Genomic DNA, 23,049 nt, shown 5'->3' with positions numbered 1-23,049 from the left:
CGGTTTTTAACACTAGTTTGTACAAGAGCAGCCTTTTTTGCATAGAGCTTCGTTTCTCGCTTTACTCGATTTAAGTGCAATAACTCCTTTTGTTAACTCCTAGAACTAAGACATATTGGCGAGACCAGCAAACCGCTTGGCCCAGCACTTGATAACAAAAATTCATTGTAAGTAAGAGGACAAGTCCGATTACTTGACGCTAGCATATTTTTTATAAGTGTAAACTAATTGTGAATGTTGAATCGATCGACAGCAAGGAATACAGAACTTTGTGCTTTTCCTCTCAACTCTTTTTTGTAGTTAGGCTTAATTTCAAGGAAAATTCGTTATTGTAATTGTTGTGAATATTGAAATAAGCGCGAGTCGTAAGCGATTTAGGCGGTCAACTACATAAATCATTAAATAAATGTATTTTACGTGAATAAAGGCTTTCGTTTTATAAATAACAACAAAGTATTGCAACTAACCAGAGGATCTACAAAAGTTTTTATATATCAGCTTGCTGTGTCATGTCTTTTGATTTTGTTTTTCGATCTCGATTTCGGCTTTTTCCCAATCGGGAATGGTTTTCTCCTTGATGCTCCACGAATCGGTTTTGGCGCCTTTTATTTCAGCTAAAATATGTAGAAATATAGGCAATTAATATGGCAATTTGAATGACACCAAATACTACTCACAGTTTTTGAAACGCTTTACGCCCTCCTGCATATCTGTTATCATGGCTGAGGTTACATTCATGACCTCATTGTAGCTGGCCACATGGAATCCTTGCTTGTTGTAGGCATTGGCATTTTCAATAACAGCATTCCTGTCGTGCATTAGGGAAGCCATGGGGAACTTTGCAATGGAAAAGGCCAGGTTCACAGCTTGGCCCAAAGCTGTGCCCGTGGCTACAACGCGATTCACCAAACCTATTCGGCGGGCCTCCCCGGAGTAGATGCGTCTTCCTGTTGCGATAATGTCCATGGCATTGGAGTAACCCACTGCAGCGGCTAGACGCACAGTTCCACCATCGCTCAGAGGAACCCCAAGCCGTCGGTTAAAGAATCCCAACACGGCAGTGTCCTCCATCACCCGGAGATCACACATTAGAGCCAACTCCAGTCCTCCGGCCACACAGAATCCGCTGATGCCGCAAACGAGTGGCTTGCGGAGATGTCGCCTAGTTGGTCCGACGGAGCCCTCGTGACGCAACAGAAAGTTGAGGCTGCCGCGTTGCGCCTCCGCCTCCAGTTCCTCCAGATCATAGCCGGCGCAGAAGGAGCCACCTATGCCGTAGAGCACACCCACCGGTGAACTATCATCCGCCTCAAATTGGCTGATGGCTTCGGTCAGCTGCTCCGCGGTGTTGGCATCAATCGAATTGCGCTGCTGCTCACGATTTAGACCAATTAGTGTTATGTGCGAGTCCTTCTCCACCAGAACTGCACGGGCTGGGACCCCCTCTGGAGATTCCCTCTCCGCATTTCTTACAGCAGACAAAGATAGGAGTCTGCAGCCTGAATTTGTTTGGTTTACACTCTGTAAAAGTTTATAAACAAATCTGCTCATTGCGTCGCTCAAAACAACAACTGTGGACATAATCAGCATGAGCGTAGTGAGCAGCAATTATTAGGGTTTGAACATACGTGAGAGTAAATGATAATTGTTTAATTAAATAGTAATTATGAGACTTTCTTGTTCAAAGAACAATTCAATTAATAATTTTGTTTACATTTTATGAATATTGGTTGAACCCCTCTCTATAACCATGCTCATAAGTATTGTGAAGCGCCAAATGCGCCTTTGCCGTTCACCTTTTGCAACACTGCTTGTCAGTTTCGAGAGAGCGCCAGTTTTCATTTTCCCCGCTAAATCTGCCTGATTTCAAGGTGCAAATAGTAAAAAAAGGTTGGATATGGTTATGGAACATAACCATTTAAAAAAGCAATAAAACCATTTAACCGTTTAAATACTAATTAGAAGTAGTTTCCATTACCGAAAGTTAAATATTAATATCCTTTTACCTCCCGTCAGATATAGCTATTTTTCTGGTCATAGGTTGGCAGCACTGTTAGCGGAGAGAGCGTCGCTGTCAAAAAGGTGGGTGTGTGTTTGTGTGGAGTGGAAACAAAAAGGAAAAACACGAAAATTGCTCGAGAACGCTGCGTTTGTCCCTCAAACAGATATTTATAAGTAAAAACCGCAGCGAAATAGTGCGAATTAATTATTTAAATGCGCCGCATGAACCAGCGCCTCGAACGCATAACGGCCGCAGGAAATTGCACAGTGATATAAGCAAAGTACAAAACAGTCGCCGCCTGCCGACAGACAAAGAAAAAGGATAGGAGGTGGTGAAAACGGTAAAAATAATATTGTATTCGATATTGTGCCACAACAAAAGATTTTCATTGCTACCGCTGCCGCCCCCGCGGCCACGCCCCTCCCCGTTGCATGTGGCGCAATATGTGCCGCCTCTGTGTGTTGAACTTTAATTGAATCGGTTATGAGAACTTAATTGTGTCTATTTTCGGGCGGTACATTTTCCCATTTTCTTTTTTATGTTAGTGCGGTGCGTCTGCCGGTGGCTTCCGCGTCACCACAACACTCGGTCGGCCCCGCCCACCGTCGAAGGGGCGCCACTGGAGGGGCGGTCGCCATTTGGTCCGCTGCTCCCATTTATGCTTTTTGTTTTTCCCCAGTCTGTGTCGCCCATCATGATCTATTTTTGAAAATTTTATTTGCGAAAACAAAGTGCCACCGCAACCGAAATGAGACCCTCGTTCGTTTTATTAGGCTTTATGGGCCTTTCTGCCTCTGCCATTGCGGTTGCTTTCTTTTTGCGGCCGGGACACACCTTTCGAGAGCCCTGCCTTTGATCATCCCAGAGATATAGCGTAGACCTTCGCCATTACACCCTGTACAGTAGGACTTTTGTAACTTGGACAGTCCCACTTTACAATGTAGGAAAAACTCCCAGAGTATGACTTTAGTTGCTCCTCCAATATTCAAACCATTGATAGCATATGGTTGTAGGTATAGGTAAAAATCTTCATTCGTATTGTCTATTTATTCAACTTGTCAAAAATCTATGCAATTGTTTATCTTAAACGTATGAACTTGCGCGCCAAAAAGTATTTGGTAGTAATTTATTTTTAAAAACCTAATAAAACGAATAGGATAATTTATTGCCTCATATTTTTCATTTCAAAGAATTCATTTATTAAGGAAGTAAGACTGTGAAATAATTTGCGGTCAGTTGGTTCTGGCGGGTTTATTGCCTCGAGTAGAACTTAATTAATTGAATTAAGCTGGCGAAGACATTCATCTTCCATCTTATTTTTGCCCACAGCACACACACAGTACACAGCTATCGACACACTCAGCCACTCACGATGTCAACCGGAAGGCCCATAAAGTGTGTAGTCGTTGGTGACGGCACCGTCGGAAAGACCTGCATGCTAATCTCCTACACGACAGACTGCTTTCCCGGCGAATATGTGCCCACAGTGTAAGTTTGTGCCTCGATTGCCGCCAACCAACCGCAGATCGATATCTAACTTTTATTATGATATCTTTTCACAGCTTCGACAACTACTCTGCGCCCATGCAAGTGGACACAATACAGGTCTCGCTGGGACTGTGGGATACGGCAGGTCAGGAGGACTACGACCGCCTGAGACCGCTCTCCTACCCGCAAACAGACGTTTTCCTGATATGCTATAGCGTGGCGAGTCCCTCGTCCTTTGAGAATGTCACCTCGAAATGGTATCCGGAGATAAAGCACCACTGCCCCGATGCGCCCATCATTCTAGTTGGTAAGTTGCCAGGCGATGTGAATCTGTAGTCAGAAAACGAGAATTACAAACATGCATATATCTTTGGGCGTTTTCCAGGCACCAAAATCGATTTGCGCGAAGATCGAGAGACACTCAGCGGCCTGGCAGAGCAGGGACTGACGCCGCTGAAGCGCGAGCAGGGCCAGAAACTGGCGAACAAGATACGCGCTGTGAAATACATGGAGTGTTCAGCCCTGACGCAGCGCGGTCTCAAGCCGGTAAGTCATCGGTGCCCGGCACACCCTCACCTACCTCTTATTCTCGACTGATTTCCCCACTCCGATTGCAAATTCAGGTGTTCGAGGAAGCGGTGCGCGCGGTGCTCAGACCAGAGCCGCTAAAGCGACGCCAGCGAAAGTGTTTAGTTATGTAAATAAGGTAGAATGTTATTGGCTTTGGCAAAGTATAGAGATTCCTCGGAAGCGACACGTACACCGGCACAATGGCCACATCACATTGACACTCACGCAGCGCCCTCATCGACAAATCAATTACATGTATTTATTTATAAAATTTTCCATATTCTCGTAATGCAACGAACCCGGAAAGAAGCTCTAAACAAACGGTAAATATCGTACGAAATTCTGTGAATCGAAATGTACTGCCATCAAAATTCGTATGAAATTTCTCTTTGTTTGGGTTTTCTCTTTCTGGGGATCGCTGCGGTATCACATTTGGCAAACCACGATTCCCTCCCGCAACAACTGAAACAACATTGTTAACAATATCGGAACCACAGAGAAATCATAAATCTAATGCACTACATATGTAGAAATCTAGTCAATTGAATCGAATGTATTGTACGAATAGTATCAGGCAGAAAAAAGAAAATTATTAGAACCGCAGCCAACTCGCAGCAAACATTGGTTTCGCATATCACGAGCATCTATGCATTTCCTAATTTCCCATTAAATGTATTATAGTTATATAGCCATGAGCTAAGGCAGCCAATCCCCAGCAAGCAAATCTAAAACCAGGCCAATTCACTTGACGACGAGCTCCTAGAGAAGCCACTTTTTATGATATTCAAGCATGCGCATTTTTTTTATACTAACTCGGCCCTGGAATCATAATCATAATCACTGGAAGCTAAGTTGACAATGTCTTTTGAAAATGTAACAACTGTTGTTTATTATTTTATAATGACCTATTTATTACCCTAACTTTAAAAACGAATTGTATAAACAACTTTTACGGCGTAAGTATAGCAAAAGGATTATGTAAATGGAAAGGCAACCAAATGCATTTAAATGTGACGCGACTCGAATAAACGATGGAACAAGAATCAAAAACGAATACAAAAACCTCAAGAAACCAAGAAAAGCACACAATTTTCCAAACACACAATGAGAATGATGATAAAGTTGAGACGTAACGAAATCCCAGGACAATTTTTGTACTAATTATACATAAATCTAACGCAATTCTTATGTAAATGAAATGTAAACGAAGGCCGTTTGGCTCCAGAGATGTAGCAGCCGTAAAACTGATTTAATACTTACGAAAATATATACTGTAATTATATAAAGAAACAAACGAAACCAGCTGTATTTTGTGCTTAACTTTGCCTCTCATTTAGTCGTTTATTTTGTTGTAAATGCCACGTTTCGTTTCTTTTTCGGTTTTAAAACAATCAACGGTTTGATAAAATGTTTGTATTCTGCATATGTATGTTTTTTTAGAAGTGCGTGCCGCGATATCAACTTGTGCACAAATCTCTGAGTGCTTCGATTGGGTGACGTCTCGTGCGACTTGTGGATCAGCTCCTGGCTCATATCCTGGCTGAGCTCGATTGACTCTAATCAATACAGGCGGAATGGCTTCGAGTGGACGGCCTGGCCGGGCTTCTTCTTGGGCCCCGCACTCTTGGGACGCTTGGGCTCCGAGTTGAGCGAGGGCATGGACACGGATAGGACCAGGCACTCCGCTGGCAGGGACATGGACGAGGTGAGTGTGGTGGCCCGCTGGATGCGCGGCGCCTTCCAATACTGCGGGGGATCGAAAGAGAGTGTTTAGAGAGATTCCCCAGCTCGAGAGATTCGCTGGAGCAGAAAGTGTGATGCAAAACAGGTCAATAGCTCGATTGAGATGGCGACTTACGAATTTGCTTGATCAAAATTTATCTGTTTCGATTACCAATGCATCCAATGAGGTAGTAGAGGATGTGTGCTCGTGCGTGGCTTTGTTGGAACGCTTGCGGCGTGGGCGTGACTTTGCCAAATAAGATACTTGTGGGTATCTCCAATATTTGATTTGATTGTCTATCTCAATACCGATGCGATAAAGGTAGGTGGCTGTTGGAATTCAAATACTAAGTGCAACAACGCCGAGATTTGGTAAATGAAAAAACGTTTTTTTTGTTTGTTTATTTGCTTAAATTTTGCCATTGTTCTTACATTTTGTAACAGGGTGTAAATAAATCGTGAGAATGATGCGCTTGACTAATAAGATACAAATTAATAGTAAAAGTACGCTTATACGTGGTTTTATCTGTTCTGTATCTGTTCGGTTTGGTTTTGGTTTTTCTTGTCACTGGTCACTGGTCGCAAAAGTATCTAAATGGCTGCATTATCTTAGTCGTTTAACATTTAGACGTCAAGTGGTAACATTTTCAACTAAGCATACTGTTTACTCGTACGATTCTTGTATAATTCGCTTAAATATTTAGATACTTTTATGTATATATATATATTTGTATGTATATATGAAGTTCTGGTAATACATTAAGATATATAATTCATGTCTGGTATCTGATGATAAAGAGTGCATTGCTCAACTAGTCAAATATACTTTCGATTGTATACCAAATACCGCTTCTATGTGGGGTGGTGATGGTGGTGTTGCTTGTGTAGATGTACATACGAGTATCTGCATCTCATTGCGTGCTTGCACCTCTATCGAATTGATCTGATCGATGATCTGATCGCATTTACTGGCATGTGAGGGTGTGTGGGAATTATCGCATAACTCTCGTTTTGCTTTGTGTGGATTTTGCTTAGATAGTACATTTCAAATTAGCTGCTTGCTCAGTGTGTTCATTTCACTTTCGTTTCGATCTTAGCTTGCAAAGAAAGAGTCAGATTTAGATTCACATTCGGATTCGGATACACTTTCAGATTCAGCTCGACATGCATTTCGGGCATTTCGGCATTTAGCTTTGTTGATTTAAATTTTCATCAGCGCCAGAAGCCGTCATGGATGGTAGTGGACTCTGCGTTCAAGATAAAAATATAAACGTGAATGCGTATCGATTGCACAAATCATAAAGTAAACTAGTATGGGGTAAACCAAAAGCCTGGTTAGAATTAAAGTCATGAGTTGGTATGGTATGGTTGGAATGCGGTGGAGTAAACGGGGAAGTCGCAAGCAAATGCCCATGAAACCATTTTGGGTAGGGGGCTTTCTATATAGTTCGGCTTGGTTCGGTATGGATGCAATTGGATCGGCTTGGATCGGTACCAACGGTTCGGTTAGTCTATCACAGCACTGTTAAGTATTTAGGTATATATAACTATCTATATACGCAACGGACATGTCTTTGAGGGACTCGCAACGCACATTAACTTACGGGAGGATTTGCGTGATCAAATCGAATGTATCTATATATTGTTTAAAACCGCATTGCATTCGGATTGCATCGAGTATATGATGTGGTAGTTATAAGTAGCAATAGGCGATAAATAACTCTAATGGACGTAACTCGGTACGAATTTCGAATTTAATGCACTTAGTTTCGTATGACTAGCCTAATAAAAATTTTATATATATTCCTAAAATAAACAGAATAGAAATATTAAGCACAGAAATGAAGAACATAATTAATCGTAATTTAAAACTGATGTGAGAGTAGAGGTCGATGTTTGAGTGGTATTCTGTTTTAGTGTGAGCGAGCAAAGCACTGTTGTTAGATGATCAATACTAGATGATATAAATGCTGGTCAGCCTCTTGCTAAACCGTCCTCAGGATCGGAGTTTTGTGTGTTTGGGGTTCTTTGAGCAATTGCGGATCAGTATATTGTTCAAAATTTGTACTATCCTAAGTAGTGTAAGGTTTCCAGGCTGTTCGCCATAAAAATAATACTTTGTTTAAGGACATTCGCTAAATACTAAAGGAGTTAACAAACATTGGGCCCTTCGCGGGCACTACTGTCCTTGTCCGTGGGCTCAAACCCAAGGATCGGAATTCAATGTACACCGGATCATTGGGAGTTTACCCAGGGACAGGCCAGTTTACATCATCTATACACCTTGCGTATAGGTATATTGGTTACAATTTAAAATAGAAACTCTTGCAAACTCATTCGAGATTTCGGTGTGAGCTTTTCTAGTTCTAGTTTGAGTTCGATTAGTGTTCAGTTGAGTTGAGTTTTTAGTTTGGTTTGCTTTCGGTTTAGTCCTGCATCAGTTAATCGTTTGGCTTTAGGTACAGTAGTTTAGTACAGTAGTTGATGGATGTCTTGGTTAAAGCTAGGGAGTTCATTTAAAAAGCGACTCAAATATATTGTTACACACACAGTCTGAGTTACAGAGACCGAATTCTAGATGGATCGTGGCAATCAAGCGCCCTTGTGCCGCAAACTACATTTAGCCGGCGGGGTTGGCAGAGAGCGAGCGAGAGCGAGAGGGGGAACAGAGAAAGAAAGAGAGAGATTATAGTTAAGAGAATTGCGTGTACTGTACTATAAATCTTCAAACATCTTCTTCGGGAACACATGGATGGAAAGCGCTGTTGCCAATGAATCTCAGTTTGAGTTTGAAAGAAATTCATTTTTAAATGTAAAGTAAGTGTAACTGAACTGAAAAAAACTAACGGATAATACAATAAATCATCTAAAATCAAAAACTTGTAATAATCAAGGTAGCTAACCAACTACAAGAGCTTTGCAATCACTTGCAACGTGTCTAGAAGTATGCAGCGAATTTGAACTACTTTCTCTTTTCCATAGCATACCTTTAAACACTTTGTAGATGGTTTCAAATCTCTGTAGATTTCGGTGGCTCTCCCTGATAAAATTCACGAATGCCCATTGTAAAATACAATACGATGCCTAGATGTGCCAAAATACTGAATACTTTGTCCAATTGTTAGTTATTATCTCATGATCACAGTTCCCCATGAAAGGATTTATCTTTTGGGTGTTATCTGGGAGTTATCTGAAAGCGGTTTTGGGTGGGGCGTGTCTGTGGGTGGTTGGGTGTTTTGGGTGTGGGCCTCTTTTTGGGGTGTGGTGCTAGGGTGTTAGTTGCGGACTGAAATCATAAAGTGTTAATCGAAAATGCAACGTAATTGATTGCCATTACAGATTACATAAAAATGAATTTCTCGACGTAAACACAAAATGGGATAGCGATTAATATACTAGTATTATGTTTGGAAAATACTTGTATCGATTACTTTTGGTTTGCTTTCATAATGAACAAAAAAGAGTCTAGTAATAAATCAGGGTTAATGCTAAGTTCTAGATACATAGATAGTACATACATACGTAACTACTTTGAGCTTATGTACACGTAGTTTACCTGTGTTGGTGGTGTTGTCAGTGCAACAGAGTGTTCAACATTTTTCAAATAATCCTTATCATCGAAAATCTTCTTCTCACCGCCACCGGGCTTGTGCTTTACATTATCCAAAGAGCCAACTTTGCTTTGTGCCTTAATTTCTAGTTTTTGCGTTTGGATCTGAAAAGTAGCACCGGCACCGGCAACGTACAGAAATCAATTAGCAAGTTCATAGTTCAGATTGAGTTTGGCAAATGGGGGGTATTTCCATTTTACAGGTTTTGCGACATTGCGTTTGGATTATTATGGACACACGACAACGGCCAATCGGGGAAGGACACAACTGAAATTTGGAATTTTCACACACAGAAACAGCAGAGCACAGAACTTAACAAATGGATGGCATTAGGTATAAATTTAATGGTACAAAAATACGCTACAAGGTGCAGTGACTTGGGGATCTGGAAAAGTGTTGCTTAGGTGTTTCAAAAAATATCAAAAATATGGAGAAAAAACATGATGCATCTAGGTTTCTATACAAAAGCACACTGATTACACTGGGAGAAAGAGTTATCACGACTACTTACATCCTTGGGGTTGTTATCCTTCGAATTCGTTGATTAATGGTTGAGTTAAAAACAAAATACAGTTTCCAAAATATGGTTTATACATGTTTCGGTTCGTTAAAATAAGGGTGGAGAAACAATAAGTTATTCTCAATTATTCAGAGTGGTTTTCGGTATGGTTAGGAACTAAACATAATGCTCTCCCTCTAATCTGCGTATGTATATACAATGCTGACCCCGAAAACTAAACTAGGTGTGTGTGTGGTTCGTTTTAGCACCATTTTTGAGACAGATGTTACCTACCCAACTAAAATACTACTCCTCCTCATTATACAAATTCTGATCCAAACGTTTGTTATTGGCGCAATGGCTGACTATTTTGGAGCCCTCGCCATAGATGATGTTCATCTTCCTATCGTAGCTCTGGAAAGTGGTTCAAGTTTTTGGTATTTTGTGTGTTCTGAGTGTTAGTTCTAAAGGTTGTTGTCTTTCTTAATGGTAAAAAACCTTTCACAGGTGGTTAGCCGTGGCAGCATGCTGTTTAAAACTTTAAAAACTAACATAACATTGCAGCTCATGCACTGAGAGAAACAGATAGATAGGATAGAATATGCCCATGCCAGTTGGTAACTTAGGTGGAGTATCCAAAAAACCAACAAAAGCCAACAGCAATCGGAAATCATGCTTAACCGCTACAAAAATCAATACATAGTATGTATGAACTCGTTCTCGTCTCTGGGTCAAACTCAAACATGAAATCGCTGTTGGGGAAAGGGGGGGTGAAAGGTCACGAAGGGGGAGGATGGTGGGCACATACCTTGATGTCTCCGCCACCTGGCTGATGCTTCACATTGGCCGTCGAGCCGACCTTCGGCTTGGCCTTGTCCTTGAAGTCCATCTTCAGGGTCTCTATCTTCTTGTCCCCGCCTCCCGGCTTGTGGGCGGCATTCTCCAGCGAACCGATTTTGGACTTGGCATTCCACTGCAACTTTGTTGTAACTATCTACGAATTTGCAGTGTTTTGTTTTTTGGTTGGTTTGTGGTGTTTTGTTGGTGCGAGAATGTGCGGATTCGTTTCGATTCGATTCGGTTCAGTTCGGTCGTAAGTTGTAAATAGATACAAGATACAATAGATACGATTATAAGCGAAAGTCAAAATATCGATCGAACGGATGATATCCGCCTCAATGTCAGAGTCGCACCCAGTTCTACGGATACGGATACGGGTTTGGAATACGCTACATAAGGCAACGGAATTATGCTGCTAAGTGTCGCTGCGAATTGGTAATTGCATTTCCTACAACAATATACGAGATACAAGATACAAGATACAAGATACAAAATACCGTGCTGACGATTGCCCATCTATAATGGGCATGAATCTCAAATAGCAAATCGACCGTGAAATTGCTTTTATTCTGCCAATACTTTACTTTACGCGACTATACTTTACGTTTCTTGCGCTTAGAGAAAGATACATTTTCTTCGTACTTTTAAAGCCATTTGTAGATGAGAGAAATTTACAGAGATTTATGAGAGAGAGTCATGTACTGGCTGGGACCAGAATATATATGCTTGAAATGGATACATCGATCCCGCCCATGGATTAATCCTCTAGGGTGGAGGAGTGGACAATCCGAACATACCTTCTTTTCGCCGCCCTTTGGCATGTACTTGTCGTTCTTGGCCTCTATGCGCGGTGCTGCCTTGATGTCGATCTTCTTGGACTCGATTTTCACGTGGCCACCACCCGGCTTATAGGTGGCATTGTCCAGGGATCCGATCTTGGAGCGTACCGCCTTCAGATTGGGCGAAGGCGCATGTCCCACTTGTACCTTGTTCATTGGAACTAATGACACAAACAAATATGGTTTATTTGATATATATAATAGATAGAGATAGATAGCTCACCTTTCTTGACTGGCTCGGGTTCGGGGGTCTTGAGGAGCAAGCGATTCTTGGAGGCGCTGCGCGACTTGGGTGCTGATTTGTTCGAGGGCGTGGCACTCGGTGGGCGCGACGTGCCCGACTTGTCCGGCTTCGATGAGGTCGATGTGGGCGTTTTCACGGGCGAACTGGGCGAGTTGGGTCCGTTGCGATCCTGCCAAGAAATAAGCACACGGCGGAGTTGAGTAAATAAACGATGTTAGATGATGACTCCATTTGGATTATGGATTACTAGCAAGTAGGTCGTATCGGCCATTATAACGAGATGCATCCTGGCCAGTATGTAGCTGTGCTGTCGGGGTTTATTATCTATTTACGACTGGCTCTCAACACTCCCGGGCTTTCCGGAGCTGTCAACGTAATGCCAATGGCATTTATGGCCGTACGGCCGTACGGCTGCCGATTTGGATGTCTCGGTACGAAGGACTTATAGTTTATGCATTGTTTTATCGATTGTCGCCGCTTCGTGTCGTCGTTTTTGCATATGGATGGGTATTTATAGAGACAACAACTCCGGCTTGGATATATGTGTATATATTTGTGCTACGATTTACCCCCCCTTGAATTTCACGACTCGTTTTCGTGTTTGGCACTTATCTGTGCGCAGATATCATCAGGCATATAAATCGCTTTTTGTGTATGTTTCTTTTGCGGGTTTCGGGCAATATTTGCCTGTTTTTACTTTCTGGCTTTCTTTTTTGACTCGCACCTGTGTGGCTCACGTAGTGCAAATATATATATGCAGTATACTTTGGATTTGTTCGACTTTTGTCGCACTTTCTGTGGGTTTTTCCGACGCGCCAACAACTGCCGTCTGCCAACACAAAACTTAGTCTGAACTTTGGCGTCTGCACACGAACACACGGAACGCAGGCCAACTTGGAAACTGAGCGACGGAACTGTCGCAGACAATATGCTATATGGCATATGTGATATACTCGTATGCTATGTGCTATCTGCTATATGCTATATGCTATATGGGCTATATGGGATCTAATGGAGCGTGGAGCTTGTGGCTCGCAGATCGCCCGCTGGTTGCCCCGGCCTTTTACAGATATTTATGATTTGAGAACTCAATTCGGGGGTAAAAGACAGAGGGACAGACGGATGAGGCGGTCAACGGAATTAAATTCATTTGTTGCCAGTTCCAGTTAATTTCCTCTCAATTAACGGAGACGCAGCAGAGGTAACAATTTATGGCTAACTAGTTAACTGCTTAACTGGTTCAAAGCCCATATTAACTCACCTTCTCCTGAGTGGACTCATCAACGCCGCTGTCATTGTCACCCTCTGAAATAGTCAAAGAAATCAAATTAGTTACTTAAGCATATTAACAATATTGAAATATGTTTTTGAGATAGTTAAATTTGAAATACAAAATAATTACAAAAATAATAGTTAATATGTTATAAACTCTGAAATGGCTTCACAAATGGTCTATGTTTTTTTGTTCGATCTAAGTCTTACTGAAGCCGAGCCCCTTTTTGGATTCTCCGGCTGGGGAGCTCGTCTCGAAGGGCGGCTCCATGTCCTCCAGAAGGGGCTCGCCCATGGGATCGGGCCTGGGATTGAAGCTCTTGAGCGGGGTCACCGCGGGACCCATGACCACGTCGTCGTCGTCATCGTTGTTGTTGTGTGCACTGGCTGCCGAAAGTGGGCGTAGTTGCTGCTGCTGCTGTTGCATGTGCTGTTGTTGCTGTTGCTGCTGCTGCAGTTGCAGCTGTTGTGGTGGTTGTTGCTGTTGCGGTTGCGGTTGCATGGGCGGCTGGTTGAAGGGCGCTCGATTGAAGGGTGCCTGCAGCGGCTGACCCGGCGGCGGGCGTGCAAAAGTGGGTGGCGGCGGTCGCGTCATATTCTGCGGAGGTCGTGCCCCAGGTGGCATGCCAGGTGCTCCTGGTGGCATACCCGGTGCCCCGGCGGGATTCCAGGGAAATCCACCTGGTGGCCTTGGTGGTCCTTGGCCCGGCGGACTCAGCTGTCCGCCGGCATTGGGCAGACGAGCCTGCTGCATATTGAGTTGCGGTGGCATGCCCGGTCGCATCGGTGGACCCATGAGCAGGTTGCTCTTGCTGTCTGTGGTGCGCAGCGGCGGTGGCCTGACCGCCATGTTCGGTGGCATGGGTGGACGTGGTCCCATTCCGACCATCGGCCTGGCGCCGGCGAACGGTGGACGCGGCTGTGGTGGCCCCACGGCGGCACGCATCTGCGGTGGCAAGACAAAGTTCTGTGGTGGTGGACGCACATACTCGGGATTGGGTAGAGTTTGGAGCTTGGGATTGAGTGAGAGGGTGGGTCGCGAGTTGCTGCGTGACAGGGTGGTGCGATCTTTGGGTGCTGGTGGTGGTGCATTATAGCCGGTGGTGTAGTCTATTGTGCTCGGCGGCGGACGTTGCTGCCGTTCGTATGCGGAGTAATCGGCAGCTGGCTGGGATCTTTGTGGCTGTAGTTGGCTACGCTCATCTCTAGGTGCCTCATATGCAGTGCTCTGGTACTCTGGAATCGGCTGAGATCGTAGCTGCTGTTTGGACACCGAATCTGAGCCGTAGGAGGCGCTATCCAGAGTGGCGTTGCTATTGGTATAGCCTGTGTTTAACTGAGTTCTTAGCGGTTCTTTCTTTGGTTCCACAGATGAATCGATGGACTTGGAAGGCACATAGTCCTGGGCGGGTTGCGAAGGACGATCTACAGATTCAGCGCGCTGCTGCTGCACTGGGTAATCCTGTGGAGAAACCTCCTGGCTGGAGCTGGAGCGATCCTTTGCCGTGCTGTACATCCTAGCGAAGGACTAGAACTTCTCGGCTGCGGTGTCGGTGCAGAAATGTGCAAGTGTCGGGTAACCCAATACGTGGCGGAGTCGCTTTTTGGTGGCCAATGCCATCGATATATACCCGCATGCTCCTGCCCCGGTAAACTGGCCCATATCATTTGCATATGTATGGCCATATATCGTTGTGGGCTTACTTTTACTTCTGCAAAACTGTGGGGGTGCCAAGTGCCATGTGCCATGTGGCAAGTGGCAATGGTGAAGCTAAAGCTCGTGTATCGGTGTATCGGCGGAGCAGACGTATCAATATAGTTCACATTGAGTGGGTGCTTTCAAATTTGATGGCTCTTTCTGCATTTGTTTACATTTTATTGTTTTGGTATTCTCAGCTACTTGGGTTTATATGTACATACGAGGATATTTGGTTGGGTATTTGGTTGGTCTTTGGTTACCATTAGGGAATTTTGTCATGAATTTCGGTTGCCAGCTGTAACATGACCCAAATTGTTTTTGTGGCTTATTGATTCAACAAAAGTTTTTTGGAAGTTCTAAGGCCCAAAATCGACGGGCCACAAGAAATCGCTGTTTGATTTGGTTGGTTCTTCGCAAAGGGTTCTTTCCTTCCACTGACAATGATGTATGTGCAAGGTCGGCGGAATAATACATCCATTAACCTGGATCATTCCTTATGCAAATTATGCTCATAAATCATTGGTGCATGGGCGAATTTGTGTGCTCTAAGTGCAGCTCCAAAATATATATACTCGAAATGGGTACTTGAAAACTCACCGCATCGGTATCACTCATCTCTGAGTGGGTTACTGTTCGAATTGGGATACTATTGGGTACTATGTGCTATATGGCCTGGTTCTCGGCACTGCCTGGCAATTAACTTAATGCGGGAAAATAAAACCGAAAACCTTTGCATTAAGTTCTGATGTTTTTTTGTATTTTTTTGTATTTTTTGGGTGTGTTACATTTGAGGGGCGAATCGATATAATTGCACAGGACGACGAGGGATCCTTTAAACTGGAGGAGCTGTAACCTCAGCACGTGCCACATCCGACTGGCAACTAAAGAGGCAACTGCAACTTGTGCCGACTCAGAGTCGGAATCGCCAACTTCCTGGCAGTAGCAAAAAAAAAAAAATAATAGTAAAAAATAAAGTAGGCCTGGCAAAAGTGGCAGCAACTGCAAATTAGGGCCACAATGATTTGTGATTTACCCGCGGCTGACATCAACCGAAATTCCACACAATGTTCATGTCAACCGCACTACAATGTTCAACTCAACTGTCATTTGTGGCCAAATGGTCTTGGCCAAATTGATTATCAGCCAATGGGATGGGTTGCTTGCTTGGTTGGTTGGCTGGTTGGTTTGCTGGTTGGGTGGAAAGTCAACAGTTGCACAGGTGCAACCACAAAAGTTTCCTAAGCCTGGGCTGCATTGCATTTCAATTAGATTCACCCTCGGTGAAATATGGTTAACAAAACTTGGTCCTTTGGCAATTGAATTTTCGCGCCACTGCAGTGGCACTAGCGATTTGTATCACACACAGTCCAACGACTATCAATTGTTGCAGTCGCAGTTGGCCATAAAACAACAGCGCCATGCAATTGTATCGATTTTCCTTAGCCAGAGGGCAATAACTTGGCCACGTACAGTCTGAGAAGGCTAATGCACTTTGCACTTTGTAGGGAGCACAAGGATGTGGGGCCAAATTACCTAAGACTAGCACACACTTTAACTGTGACAAAATGGCTTAATAATATTTTGTTTATATTCTTTGTATTTCTTTTAAATTTATTTTGATATTTAATTCAATTTATTGTGTTATTTTGGTGGAGCTGCGATGGCAGCTCTCTGCACTGCGTTGTGTTTGGCGCGAGTGTTAAAACTCGACTGCTTTTATTTGCTTTGAAAAATTTCGAATTACAATACTTAGAATTTGTTTTGATACGCCGCCAACTTGGTCTGGCGGAGCGTGGCCGCTCGTAAACTTCTCGGGGCGCATAAACAGAATGTGTCCTTGCGCAGTTCAAAGCGCTGCCAGGATATATTTTTGGTGGAGCAGCCCCTATTCTATTGACATACAAATTTATTAGTGGGGCGCCGGGGAAAAATGCAAATTCAACACGCCAACAATGAGCGAATTGTGGGGCCCTATAACGCTGATTTTATATGCAGATTTCATTTGACTTGATTAATTTAATGGCCCCACCGGGGGAGGCATGTGGACGCGCATTTGTGCATTGCTTTTTGCAGACCTAATCCTTTGCTGGTTGGATATTACGGATATTTTTATATCCATACAGGGCCAACTTGCACCGCTTGCCACGCACCTTTCCATTAGCCAGGTGTTGTTGTCATAGGTTCCCCTAATTGTTGTCTATTTATTTACAAGCAGCCAGCACGCAAGTCTCCAGCGCTCTAATGCGTAGACATAAAAGTAAACCAGCGACGATCCAAACTGACGTGAGGGTGCCACGGATTCATCCTTAGAATCCTTCGACGTGGAAGGAGCTTGGTCCTGGGGTAATGTCTGCATAGTTCTGTAGCCTAATTTCGATTGCCAAGGTTATGGGTGCCTAGGCTTGGGCTGAATGCCTAGGTTAGTTTGATTTTACAAGGCTCTTGGCGCTTATTCATATTTAACATACCCATAAGTGAAGCCATTTGAAGTTTTCATTAAGTTAGTTCCATAAATCATATGGCATACAAACCTGGAAAAGAATAGAAAACTGATTTTAATTTAAAGTGATAATTACTTAAATACTTTTATTAAAAAAAAAAAAAACTTAAATATTTTATTTTTTAGTAAGTAGATTTTAGGTCTTTGTTTTTCTGATTTAAATATATTTCCTGCTAATTTAAACGAATTCGCCTGACTTTGCATGCAATTTGCCGCTTGGTTGCTGTCCACGTTAAGCTAATACAACCACCCGGCGTAAAGCTAGTATCCAAACCTGCACTGCTTGCATTTAACAGCCGTTTCGAATTTGAAATTAACTAATAAAAATCATTTACATTTTTATATTCTCCGATCACTGCTTTTACATTAGTGCTTATTAGTTAATACAAACTTACTTAAATAGAATAATCGATTTGGTAACCATTTTAATTAGTAGAAAATTACTCAAATGTTATGTAAAGCGAGTGCATTTAATCGGAAACGCACGCTAAGCAAGGTCGACTGCGTCTTGTTGACACTTTTCGAAGGGGGTGGTTTTGCCACCCCCTAATCGCTTTCGTTTTCCTTTCTATCCGGCATTTGCTTAGCTTTTTTTTGGGGGGATGCAGCCGGTCGGTGGGTGGTGTGCTCACGTTGTATCTATCGGCATGCCTTCCTCTTGGTTGGCTTCCCTTGGTCAATTTGTGTCTGCGTTTCGCTCATTGATTATTCTGCTCGGCATTCCTGCGGGGGAGGAATTCCTCATGTGGTTTGCCGCCGCTCGCAGTGCGCATGTTTGGCCAGAATGTCCTGCGACGCAAAAGATGAATCACAGCTCCTCCTCAGGAGTGCGAGAGCTTAAAGCGCATCTAATCCGGCAAGATGCAGGGAACACTTTGACATAAATGGGGTTTTTAAACCACCGGCAACCTCAGGATATGAGAAAAGGTTCGCTTCTTAAATCAGAAGGGGTGCTAATAAAATGATCATAAACTTTAAAAAAACCTTAATCAAATTATATTATGTTTAGAAGAATGATGGCACCCCAACCCTCAAGTTCATGAATTAAAGAATAAACGAATAACTTATTAGTTGCTGTTCGATTGTTTTGACACCTTTTTAAACTTTTAACACTTAATGAACACTAGTGCCAATAAGTAGTGCTTAAAAACGGAAGTTTCTCGAAATACAAATTTAAGCTGGCCACACTAAACTCCATCTCTCTTTTTCTGTGACTTTTCGCCAAGCAAAGTTCGCTCTTCCGGAATTCTTTCAATTTAAATCGAATAGCTTCAAGATGTTCATTCCCAAAGCCAATCGTGTCGCCATCTACGAGTACCTCTTCAAGGAGGGTGTGCTGGTGGCGAAGAAGGACTCGCCCATCCAGAAGCACCCGGATCTGGAAACAATACCAAATTTGCAAGTCATCAAGGTGATGCAGTCGCTGCACTCACGTGGCTGGGTCACGGAGCAGTTCGCCTGGAGGCACTTCTACTGGTGCCTGACCAACGAGGGCATCGAGGAGCTGCGCACCTATCTGCACTTGCCCCCGGAGATTGTGCCCTCCACTTTGACGCGTCCTGCTCACTCGGAGACAGTGCGTCCGCGTGGCGGCCCTGGAGGATCGGGATCTCGTGGATTTGGAGGCGCTTCCAAAGTCGATGAGGACAGATCCAACTACAGACGCGCTCCTTTCGACGATGGAGTGGACAAGAAAGGCGATGTGGGCGCCGGAAGCGGACAGGTGGAATATCGTGGCGGTTTTGGTCGCGCTTCTCGCTACTACAAATAAAGTAATGGAAAAGTAAACTTTTCCCTAAGATCAATATACCGAGTATTTCTATATGCCTTTTAAATTGTGTATATTCCTTGAGTTAAGAACCTACTCACTCTTAGCAAGGATATTTTGTTTAAAATCAGGTAAATGCGTTTTACAGTTTGATGGTATAATAAGTAAAATATGCACCAGTTTATTTTCATATTCCCATGCTGAATACGACACCTTATCAATTAATCAAGAGCCAAATTTATGGCTATATTGACTAGGACCTCTGGTGGCGCGCATTTCGTGTCGAACATGGCCGTATTTATGGCCAAACTGGCAGGCGGTTTGGTAACTTTAACATTTGTATTTTTGACGCACTTCGATTATTGATTGCCTGCCACAAAATGTGGCAATTGTCAGTGCGGCAGCCGCACGCACGATACGTCGCCCAAAACGGGCTGCTATACCAAATATGGACTTGGCTACAACTTCCAGCAGAACAACAAATTATGCGGCGTCTGCCCAAAGCGGTATAAGCCAACTGGGATGGGAATTGCTAATGGAATTGGGTTTGAATCGGATTGGATTGGATTGGGTAACCCATCCAGCTGAAGATACCACCTTCTGCTGGGGAAAGTGAAAACTGTCGTGGAAAATCGGGCAGATTGCAGCAAATCGAAATCATAGCCAGTTCAGTTCCCTGGCCGAGTTTATTGAACTGGAATTGAAGGTGCCAACGCTCCGCAGCCATTTGACAACTCTTTTGTGGCTTTAATTAGAGGGTAACACGGATCGAAAGGGATTTGCATGTCGCGTGTCTAGCGACACTTTGTTCGCGGAAAAACAATTAGGCAAACACCCGTGCTAAGGCAGTACTTTATTAATATTCACTTGCCAACTTTATTGATCAAACTTTTAATTTTGAAATTAATTAATCAAGCCCCAACTGTGCCGCATTCTCGGATGCATCCATCAGATACACATTAACAACTTTATAGCTACAACCAGTGAACAAATTAGCCATAAGGTTGGCTGTTCGACTGATAGGTGGACACAAATTCTTGAATCGCTTGGCGAACTGATTAATTAATCATTAAGACCATATGGACAGGCCATGCGTATCCCAAAGTCACAAAATCAGAAGCCAAAATCCAAGTTCGTCTTGCTTGAGTAGTTTGTGCATGGGTGTGCCCCACAAATATGGCTCCAAATATTTGGTAATTGTTTCACAAAGCGGAAACCTTAACAATTAGCAGAGTTTTAAAAGCTTTCCGTTAAGAAAAAGGTATCTGGCACACGCCCCCAATAGGAAAAACCAAAGGCAGAGAGAAGAAAATCAATTGCAGCGCCAACTGCAAATGAGAAACGAAACTGGCAGCGTTTTCTGATAATTGAAAAGCCACCGCGAAATGGGTGACAGAAATTGCAGCGATTCTGGGCTATTTATAAAATCGCTGAGCGCAGTACACATTTGTTTGTTTTCAATTGAGCACCATTACGTCACACGATGATTAATATTATTATTTGTAGAAAATATGATTGCCAAAGAAAGTGCAAAACAGTCAGGTAGAAATTGTTATCAACACGAGTGGCTCATATAATCTAGATGCCGATGTAGAGCGGGTGACTTCATGTAGCTGACAGCTCTGATAGTAATCAACAACTATATTTTTACTTTTATTATTAGCGCTAAACAATGCTACATCAGCAGCAGCGCATTGTTATTGTTTTTATTTAGCAGAGCCGGTTTGCTCTTGACTCGAACACACTTGATTTAATATTCACCCGACGAGGCAGGGGTGTATCTTCTCGCTGCACACACATCACACTGCCCTAATGAAGTCAACTGTTTTAGAGAACAGTCCGAAATGGAGCCAAGTCGCATGCGGCATACCCTATTCAACAGGAAATTCAATATAGAGTTCAGCCAGCTGATGCTGCTGAACTTTGCAGACTGAACGACCCCGTATGAAAAGGTACACACACAGCTCGAATTGAAACGAGGTCAAATGCAGAGCAACCACAGCAGCAGTGCACTCAGAAAAATAGTTGTAGCTAATCAGCACACTTGATTCGGTTTGTATTAATAATTTGCATACTTAGAGCTACATAGCCACTTTATGTTTTGACAATGAGATATTTTGTGCATTTGTTTTTAGACTGTCAAGGAAGATTCAAAGACTTAAAGTTCGATTTATGGAGCTTTGCTTATTTTTATAAGGTACAAGTGCAGCATGACACCCTTAAGACCAGGGATAATCTTTTTGCGAGTGCACAGGCTCAAATGGCTGATAACTTTTATCGCAGTCGGCCATATCGGTATCTCTTCATACACAGTATATGGTATATGTATCTGATAGATACACACGTAGCCAATGCAGCGGACTGGAGGCAAAGGCACCGGGCATAAGGAACAATTAAAAGCTGCACTCGGTCGCCGTGTGGGTGGTGGCTTGCCACAGTTGCAGGTCATTACACCGAGAGCTGGGGGGGCACAATGAAGCCGCATCCACATCCTGCCGGCGCTAGTCGAGCCCCCTTGAGCCGTAAACTTGCCGGTCTAAGCGGTTACTCAAACAGATCACACACAGAGCACTGAACCGGCCCAAATCCATTTGCATAATGTAATGGGGGGCATGACGTGAGTCTACCTTCTGCATGCTCGCCTGACATAACCATCAATGTCCTGGGGTGTGCCGGCAATATAATTTGCCTAATTGAGCCATAGCTATCGCTATCACCAGCTATATGCAACTGGGCTACGGAGGCGTGCCTTGAACTTTCCTAATTGATTTTCTAAAGCACACACGGCGTATGCGTAATGCGCTGTGAAGTCACTTTAAGTGCTAAATTCAGGTGTACTGTGCACATATGGAAGGTAGTTATAGATAGAAAAGTTTATACATCATTTCTTATCATTTAACTAGCTTTATACTTTAATAAACTATTTCTATATATTGTTAGATGTAAACAATTTCCTTTCTGTGTATGAAGTGTATCGCCCTCACCTTTTTGATCCTGATTAGCCCTCGCATTTGCTGGCTTCTGTTGCAGTTGCTGTTGTTGTGGCTGCTGCTGCTGATGCGGTGGTGCGGCATTTGCTGCTGCTGGTGGTGCTGCTGCTTCCTGTTGCAGCTGCTGGTGGGGCAGCGGTGGGTGGGGGTCGCCTAGTGGTGGCACAGCATCCAGCAGTGAGCTTTTCTCCAGGACATCCGCCATATTGAAAGTTGAGCGAGTGTGCGTGTGCCTGTGTGTGTGTGTATGTATGCTGCGTGTGTATTTGTTGCACTCACGGAAAAACTCGAAAAGGACTTCAGGATCTGTCGGTATGTTTCTGTGTGTGTATATTTTTGGGCTAGTCCTTTTCACTTCACACTCGTTCAGCGTGTGAAATAATATATTTTGGGTTCACTTTCGATTGGCCGTTAATAGAGCGTTGAGAAAATGCTCGCAGAAATATAATTTGAAACGGCGTAAATGACAATATTTATATTTCGACTCGGTGCACTCACGCTCACTCACTTCACTGGCACTCTGCTAATTTATTTGGATTTTTGCTAGTGCAAATTTTAAATCGACGAGACAGCACCCGCTCGGTCGGCTTGTCGGCTTGTTATCTCGATTTCAACTGATTCGCAGTCGTCGCATTTAACCGAAACTTTTCTGACACTTTTTTGAATCGCCGTCGACGCAAAAGCTCAGCGGAATCACAACCCCCCGAATTATTATTGTTTTTAGCTAATAATTGTTATTGTTGAATAAACGAGAAAGGCGGACATAAGGATGCGAGTACCACCACCCTTTTCACACTTTCTTTTTAAATATAATAAATTAATAATTAATAAAAAAGTAAGGACTAAAACCAACCAAGCTCGGAGATTAATGTACCTTTCAAAAGCTCTCTCTTAGAGAAAAAGCTCAAACCTTTTTTTAGTACACGGTATTTAAATCGTTTGTTTATCCGCCCGCTTCTCATTGGTTTGTGTCCCAGCTAACAAGTCGGTTTAGTCTACGGCGAA

At 43.3% G+C, this 23,049-nt stretch overlaps 4 protein-coding genes across 18 annotated transcripts; 2 read left to right on the top strand and 2 right to left on the bottom strand.

Moving 5' to 3' along the window:
• Window positions 1–391: 391 nt before the first annotated feature.
• On the bottom strand, window positions 392–1,728 carry LOC120451325 (probable enoyl-CoA hydratase). 2 transcript variants are annotated; one of them, XM_039634898.2, is made up of 3 exons: window positions 1,629–1,728; window positions 678–1,571; window positions 392–614 (listed from the first exon to the last, which is right to left on the bottom strand). In XM_039634898.2, exons 2-3 carry the CDS (start codon window positions 1,549–1,551, stop codon window positions 508–510), a joined length of 981 nt encoding a protein of 326 aa, XP_039490832.1. In that variant the 5' UTR covers window positions 1,552–1,571; window positions 1,629–1,728; the 3' UTR covers window positions 392–507. The 2 variants fall into 2 exon arrangements, with proteins under 2 accessions (XP_039490832.1, XP_039490831.1); XM_039634897.2 differs by having other exon boundaries at window positions 678–1,706.
• Window positions 1,729–2,090: 362 nt separating this feature from the next.
• Window positions 2,091–4,597, top strand: LOC120451094 (ras-related C3 botulinum toxin substrate 1). Its single transcript, XM_039634499.2, has 5 exons — window positions 2,091–2,342; window positions 3,332–3,490; window positions 3,565–3,797; window positions 3,876–4,036; window positions 4,114–4,597. The coding sequence occupies exons 2-5, from the start codon at window positions 3,375–3,377 to the stop codon at window positions 4,189–4,191; spliced, it is 588 nt and encodes a 195-aa protein (XP_039490433.1). The 5' UTR covers window positions 2,091–2,342; window positions 3,332–3,374; the 3' UTR covers window positions 4,192–4,597.
• An 814-nt stretch (window positions 4,598–5,411) lies between these two features.
• On the bottom strand, window positions 5,412–22,665 carry LOC120451093 (microtubule-associated protein tau). 14 transcript variants are annotated; one of them, XM_039634491.2, is made up of 10 exons: window positions 22,039–22,665; window positions 17,318–17,335; window positions 13,077–13,120; window positions 11,795–11,984; window positions 11,530–11,732; window positions 10,701–10,886; window positions 9,905–9,922; window positions 9,339–9,497; window positions 8,331–8,396; window positions 5,412–5,806 (listed from the first exon to the last, which is right to left on the bottom strand). In XM_039634491.2, the coding sequence occupies exons 1-10, from the start codon at window positions 22,247–22,249 to the stop codon at window positions 5,621–5,623; spliced, it is 1,281 nt and encodes a 426-aa protein (XP_039490425.1). In that variant the 5' UTR covers window positions 22,250–22,665; the 3' UTR covers window positions 5,412–5,620. The 14 variants fall into 14 exon arrangements, with proteins under 14 accessions (XP_039490425.1, XP_039490424.1, XP_039490426.1 ...); XM_039634490.2 differs by lacking the exons at window positions 17,318–17,335; window positions 22,039–22,665 and adding exons at window positions 13,298–14,033; window positions 15,384–15,459; XM_039634492.2 differs by lacking the exon at window positions 17,318–17,335 and having other exon boundaries at window positions 22,039–22,664.
• On the top strand, window positions 18,455–19,121 carry LOC120451095 (40S ribosomal protein S10a). The gene has a single exon (XM_039634500.2). The coding sequence runs from the start codon at window positions 18,563–18,565 to the stop codon at window positions 19,055–19,057; it is 495 nt and encodes a 164-aa protein (XP_039490434.1). The 5' UTR covers window positions 18,455–18,562; the 3' UTR covers window positions 19,058–19,121.
• Window positions 22,666–23,049: the final 384 nt, after the last annotated feature.

This window comes from Drosophila santomea, chromosome 3R (genome assembly GCF_016746245.2).
Source record: "Drosophila santomea strain STO CAGO 1482 chromosome 3R, Prin_Dsan_1.1, whole genome shotgun sequence".
Taxonomy (NCBI): domain Eukaryota; kingdom Metazoa; phylum Arthropoda; class Insecta; order Diptera; family Drosophilidae; genus Drosophila; species Drosophila santomea.
The sequence above is the reverse complement of the archived record's forward strand: the minus strand, read 5'-3'. Positions and strand labels throughout refer to the sequence as shown.

Coding starts and splice junctions, on each gene's coding strand:
- LOC120451093 (XM_039634484.2), bottom strand. CDS start 14,603: ATGTACAGCACGGCAAAGGATCGCTCCAGCTCCAGCCAGGAGGTTTCT. Junction 13,121..13,297: donor CAAAAAGGGGCTCGGCTTCA/GTAAGACTTAGA, acceptor TGACTATTTCAG/AGGGTGACAATGACAGCGGC. Junction 8,397..9,338: donor TGACAACACCACCAACACAG/GTAAACTACGTG, acceptor GGCTAAATGTAG/TTTGCGGCACAAGGGCGCTT.
- LOC120451094 (XM_039634499.2), top strand. CDS start 3,375: ATGTCAACCGGAAGGCCCATAAAGTGTGTAGTCGTTGGTGACGGCACC. Junction 3,491..3,564: donor GGCGAATATGTGCCCACAGT/GTAAGTTTGTGC, acceptor ATCTTTTCACAG/CTTCGACAACTACTCTGCGC. Junction 4,037..4,113: donor CGCAGCGCGGTCTCAAGCCG/GTAAGTCATCGG, acceptor TTGCAAATTCAG/GTGTTCGAGGAAGCGGTGCG.
- LOC120451325 (XM_039634897.2), bottom strand. CDS start 1,590: ATGCTGATTATGTCCACAGTTGTTGTTTTGAGCGACGCAATGAGCAGA. Junction 615..677: donor CGTAAAGCGTTTCAAAAACT/GTGAGTAGTATT, acceptor TACATATTTTAG/CTGAAATAAAAGGCGCCAAA.
- LOC120451095 (XM_039634500.2), top strand. CDS start 18,563: ATGTTCATTCCCAAAGCCAATCGTGTCGCCATCTACGAGTACCTCTTC.